This window comes from Prionailurus bengalensis, chromosome D2 (genome assembly GCF_016509475.1).
Source record: "Prionailurus bengalensis isolate Pbe53 chromosome D2, Fcat_Pben_1.1_paternal_pri, whole genome shotgun sequence".
NCBI classification, from domain to species: domain Eukaryota; kingdom Metazoa; phylum Chordata; class Mammalia; order Carnivora; family Felidae; genus Prionailurus; species Prionailurus bengalensis.
Genome location: NC_057351.1, coordinates 81,734,196 through 81,740,195, shown reverse-complemented (window position 1 = coordinate 81,740,195; position 6,000 = coordinate 81,734,196). Strand labels below are relative to the sequence as shown.

At 53.7% G+C, this 6,000-nt stretch overlaps 1 protein-coding gene across 2 annotated transcripts in view; it reads left to right on the top strand.

Moving 5' to 3' along the window:
- Positions 1-4,478: 4,478 nt before the first annotated feature.
- CD2H10orf90 (chromosome D2 C10orf90 homolog) overlaps positions 4,479-6,000 on the top strand; it is a 220,767-nt gene continuing 219,245 nt past the window's right edge. Inside the window, exon 1 of one of the 2 annotated variants that reach the window (XM_043597854.1) lies at positions 4,479-5,511. In XM_043597854.1, coding sequence (XP_043453789.1) covers positions 5,272-5,511 — 240 coding nt within the window. In that variant the 5' untranslated portion in view covers positions 4,479-5,271. The remainder of the gene's footprint in view (positions 5,512-6,000) is intronic. The other variant, XM_043597855.1, reaches the window with a different exon arrangement.

The following is a 6,000-nucleotide window of genomic DNA, read 5'->3' as shown; positions in this document are numbered from 1 at the left end:
CCGTTTTGAAAAGACGGTGGTTTAGATGCGCTTAGAGCAGGCGCGGCGCCTTTGAGAAGAGAGAAAACTTCAGCTCCCACCTGATGAGTGAAGCACCCATAAATAAAAATGCCATTTCCCCCAAAAGGGAAACCAAATTATGAATTCAGAAATTCATAGTCATCTGTTTTTATTGTTGCCTAATGCTTTTTAGATCTGCGCAGGCCCTGCAGAAAATCAACTCTGAAACTCTGCATAATTAGGACATCTTTCATAGTCGTAAATGCTAATCCCATTGGAGAACAGATTAAGAATTCACAGGCATGAATTTCTGGCATCAGGTACCTGCGGTTCCTTTTCTTTTTGAATAATTCATTATTTAAATACTTCACTGCACATCCTCTGCAGCCCTGCATATGCTGTATCAGGGGCAAGGGAGAAATAAGAGATTAATTTCACATATATTTCAACACTAAACACATTCAAGGCTCGTTTATGTTGATTTGGTGTCATTGGATAGCAATTGCTAACAATGTTTCAGTTTTAGTCAGTCACCCCAGGGACCAATTTAGGGAAATTAAATAGAATTTCTGCAAGACATTAATAAGGTCAGAGATCTAACTTTTATAGTTGACTGAGTTATTTGGTTGAGGAAAAAAAAAAACACAGCTAAAGACTCAGAAAGTCATTTTTTCCAGAGCGGGGGGATTATTTGCAGTAAATATGGTTTCAGTTAGTGCTTCCCCATTTTTGGCCATGTGCTTTATGACAAAACGTATGAACTAAAAGTGAAAAGTGATGTCCTGCAGTTGACTTTGGCCCACGTAAGGCCAGCCACGGGGGTTTAGCGGTACATCCCTGCTCCTTCAAGACTTCGTGCCGTATCTTTCCCTATGGGAGGGCTTCTCTGGGTCTCCATCAGCGTGGTGCAAACCTCCCCTCCTGGCAAGCGCTCACGGGGCCACGAGGAACTGCTTGTGGAGGTGTCTGTCTGGGTGCCGAGCAGCGAGCTCCTCGAAACAGCAGCGTTCGTTTTGTGTGCCTGTGTCTGGAGCCTGGCACATGCAAGCACATCGCATGCGTTTGTTCGATAAATGAATTAACTTCTGAGACTTAGCCCAAACTCTGTTGGTTGCAAGTGACAGAAACTCACTTTGAATAGCTTAAGCCTAACGGAGAAGGTAGTGCAGTGGTACTAGAGTCTCGGGGCGCCTGGGCGGCCCAGCTGGTTAAAGTCGACTCTTGGTTTCCGCTCGGGTCATGGTCTCACAGTTGCATGAGTTCGAGCCCCGCGTCGGGCCCCGCGCTGGCGGTGCGGAGCCTGCTTGGGATTCTCTGTCTCTCCCTCCCTCTCCGCCCCTCCCCCGCTGGTGCTCTCTCTGTCTCGCTCGCAAATAAATAAACTTAAAAAGCAAAAAGATACTGGAGATTCTCAGTGAACCCATAGGCGGGAGCCAGGGCTCCAGAGCCATCTGGACACCTGCCGTCTCCTCCAGCAGTGGCTGATGCGTGCCGTCTTGTGGCCTCAGCCACCACTCTTATTCGGTTCCGGGACCCAAGACTCTCCAGGACAGACTCTGACTGGCTCCGTCTGGCCTGGTGCACACCCCTGAGCAAGTCAACTGGGGTCAGACACACGCTGTTCTTAGACGGGCCGGCTCCTGCGGGGTGGGGGCTGGGGGGAGAGCTCGTGGTGCGGGGCTCTGGGCAGACCAAAGTGTCCGGTGTCTCTGGGCCACACGGGCGCGTGAGACGGCGTCACACTGTCGGATGTCGTTCTCTTGTGATGCTAGATGTGACTTGCTCTCTGTCCTTTGGGCTCCATGTGCATCTGTGCCTGGCACTTCCTCCTTCCGCTGTTTTTTCGTCCTTCACGACACACTTGCATCTGAATGGCTTCCAAGTACGCTTTCCACAGCGTTCACACACCTCTGACTGCCCCGCGCGGTGCTGTCACACGGGTCTGCCCCCGGGGATGCTCTCTCCTTTCCCCGCTTGGGCGAATCGGGGCCGCCTGGTGGAGCGAGTCCTGGAGTGTGGGTCTTCCCGTGTCCGGCTGGCGTCCTGTTTCCCCCGAGCGGTCTTCCCGCCTGGGTAAAAGACGGTGCCTGGCTCTTGGCCACTTTGAAAGGACTTGCCCTCTCGAGCGATCACGGCTGGTATTTGTCGAGCACACGTCCAGCGCCAGGCTGTCCCGAGCACTTGGTGTGTTCCAGCTCCTTCCGTCTTCACAGAAGCCCGAAGAGGAAGGGCCGGTTGTGACCCCACTAAACAGATGGGGACACCGAGGCAGAGGTGATGTGCGAGTGACCCAGGGCGCGGGGGGGGGGGCTTCTGACGCAGAGACTGTGTTCTGGGCAGTGCGGTAACGACTTCGGGGAGGGGCCCGGTGAGGATGAGGAATGCTGCTTCCAAGGCTCCAGGGGGGTGTGAGCCCCGCCCCCCAACCCTGCTCAACGCCCAGACGGGAGGAGGCCTCCCTCTGCAGAGCGCCCACTACCTTTCCTGGGGAGGCCCGTCCCTGGCTGGGGGCGGCTCTCCACTCTGTCCACAGACAGTCTGGATCCCCGGGCCCTCACCTGCAGCGAAGCCACAGCAGCCGGGAAGCTTGGTGACGAAGGGACCGAAGGCTGTTGGGAGGGGGCTTGTCTGTAATCCCATGCTAGTTTGGGGGCCCATCCCCCAGCCGTGCTCGTTCCTTCCCTCTGGGCCTCTGTTTCCTGCCCCGCCTAAGGAGGGATCCGATCTGACGGTCCTGGGGTTTCCTGCCAGGGCGGTGGGCCAGGAATTCTGGAGACCTGCACGAGGTCACGTTACCGCTTTCTCTTGTGGCTGCAGTGGCAGGTTGAAGCCCAGATCCTGCCTGTGGCCTTGGGGGACGTAAGAGCCACCGCCAGCCTCGGAGATCTTGGGAATCTCTAGGGCCCCAGGGAGCGTTGCCTGTGGCAAGCGGCTGTCACTAGAGCCAGACAGTTCTGGACCCAGGGAAGACAGCAAACCTCTCACTGCTGGTCTCAAGGCCGTGAGATGGGCAGTTCGGTGGCCTCTGCATCACACAGGGTCCTTTGGAATGCTGTGCTCCCAGGAAAGACTCTTTCTCGTTCCCTCCTCCCTCCCTCCCCCTTTTTCCACCCCCCTGCCCTCTCCCTCTTTCCCTTCCTTCCTCCCTTCCTCCCTTCCTTCCTTCCTTTTCTTCCCTTCCTTCCCTTTCTTCCTTCCTTCCTTCCTTCCTTCCTTCCTTCCTTCCTTCCTTCCTTCCTTTTATCCTTCCCTTCTTCCCTTCCTTCCCTTTCTTACTTCCTTCCTTTTATCCTTCCCTTCCTTCCCTTCCTCCCCTTCTTCCCTTCCTTCTCTTCTTCCCTTCCTTCCCTTCCTTCCTTCCTCACCTCCTCACTTCCTTACTTCCAGGCTTGAGAGAATGGCTGGGTGGAGCAGATAGGCATCAGCACGAGCAGGTTCAAATGGTGACTGTCTGGACCCAGGAATGGCCTTCACAGCCCCCAGAGAACCAAGCAGATGCCCTCTTCCCCTGCTGCCCTTGTTTGGTTTTCTTTCGTTATTGCTCAAACTTCTTCCCTGGCTGGCTTTATCATGGAACTTCCAAATCTAAGATGGCGCCCCATGGCGTGACTCACTGGGGACTGTCCAGCATGACTCTCAGGCTTGAATCTTGGCGTGTGGCACTTCGCGTGGGAACCACGCTGCCATCAGTTGGGACTGGACAATCTTATCGATGTCCCTGGGAGGACCACAGGGAGAACCCACAGTGTTCTGCTTAAGGCACAGTAAACCCCACTTCACTGTGTGGATCATAGTGAATGTCTGCAGGTCTGGTATGTTCACACTCAAAGGGGAAGGTTGGACTCCATTATCTCTAAAGTCTTTCCCTCTCCTTCTTTGCTTTCGTTCTCGGCTTCCACATTCCCATTGCCTCAAAAGGTGGATGTTTAGCATTCCCAGCCTAAGTGCTAGTCCCTGCCTGCAGCAGGAGGGGGTGTGGTCCCGGGCCAGGGACTGATGCTCTGTCTCAGGAAAGGCATTCGGAGTCACTTCTTCATTCGGCCTCCCCCACAGCTTTCAGGTGGGGCTGGAGGGTAGTTCAAGGGGCATCTGTGCTGAAAACCAAGAGGGAGTCAGTCCCCTGCAGAGGAGGGTGCTGTGCATGGAGCACGGCCACCGTGCTTGTCATCAGTTTTCTCCTGGCCCAACGCTTGATCCGAGGCTTGTAGTTTTCGCCTCTGAATTATTGCGTTAACAGAAGTGGTCCCAAAACATGAAGTGAGGTGAAAAAGGACTACATCGTACACCTGCATTGCCAAATGATCCACGAGCCAATGATTCTCAGCGTCGTGTAAACCTTCACTGCGTTCTATGTACAGAGAGAACTGTGCAGAAAACACGCAACCACACTTTGGAGATGAAGCCTATGTGACTCTGTGACCCACTGCTCTGTCCCCCCCCCCCCCCCCCCCCCCCCCGGATCTTGCCCACCTGAGCCTCCCAGCATCCCTGTGAGTGGCACGTACGATTATCCCAATTTTCCTCACCGGAGACTGAGGCTCAGGGTGGTGACGGGACTTTGCGTGGTTGGCTTGGGACCAGAGCCGTCACTAAGCTAGTGCACCCCCCCCCCCCCCCCCCCCAGGGACACAGTGCTTCCTAACAAGAGCACTGCCTTCCAATGCCTGCTTGCAGCCGTCGCTCCTTCTGTGCCCGGCTCTCTTCTTCACCGGGACGTGTTTCTTATCTTCTCCAGGGCTGAGGTCACTCATTGTGTCGGCAGGAGTCTGTACTCGTTCCTTTTGGTCCCGGTAAGACAAGGCAGGCATTCTAAAAAGCAGCAGCGATCACTCCTAGGTCCTTTGTACAGTCCTGTAAATAATTCATCTGGACTTGAGGGGTCTGACGCTGAGAACACATTGAACCTCGCAGTAACCGGCGAGCTCTGCGCGCAGAACTTGAATCCAGCGGGAAAGAGAAATGGGTCTTTGAAATCAGAGACGACTTTGAGTGACCTGAGAACACAGGTAGAGGCACCGGAGACAGATGGACAGCAGCCAGACGGAGTATTTTTAAGGCACGTAAAGGTCACCCTCAAGGTTTCCACATACACATCCCGCACGCTTGGCAGCTGGGATCTGGGCACAACCAGCTCTGGAGTTGGAAGCACCGGGAGAGGTCCCAGCGAGCGCCCTTCCCGAGTCTCCCTCCTGCTGCTCTCGATACCTGGATCAAACAAAGAAAATTGTGTTTGCCAGGCTCGCCAGCTGAAGTCACAAGATTCCGGGTGTCATGCAGCACTCTGGAATTCCTACCAAAAGTCATCAGCAGGGGTTTGCCACCCGCCACGGGGAAGAAGCCGTGCATCGGACCTTCCAGATAAAAGCCTTTAGTACAGAGTTGAAAAACCATGTGATGGTCGTGGATTTTGTGAAGAGTAAGTGGTTCCCCTCCCAGAGAAGAGCCAAAGTTTGCGTCATCCGTATGTACCAAGGCCTGAAGACAGCTGAGCAGACAGCTGGCAGATATGAGGTATGGCTGAACCTGGGCGGGAAGGTGGGCACACAACCTAATTTGGAGGACCTGGAGGTGCTCCCCAGCAGACAGTTCAGGTGCTGTATCTGGTCTAATAAATTCATCATCTGTCTGTAGTGTTCCCCAGCAAATTTGGAGAAGAGGCGGTCATCCCTTTGAGTTTGGGTAAGGGGGACGCGTATCGGATGAGTGTGATTTACACAGGACACACGTCCGCATTTGCCAACATTTAATAGTGACCGAGTTCATTTGTATCCATGTCTAGAAACTGCGGTACATTTCTGTGAGTTAGTAATCCCCTGTCTTTAAAAACAGATTCCTGTTTGTTTTCTGTGTGTTATGCAGAAAAACATCTTTTGACCTGCCTTGGTCGAATTAAAATAGAATGATTTAAGCTAGGCCTGTAAGAATGGTCTTTTCTTTTCCCAGGGTGAGATCTAATTTTCAAGCAGAAGCTACTCTGTGGGGGGGGAAAAAAGGAGAAGT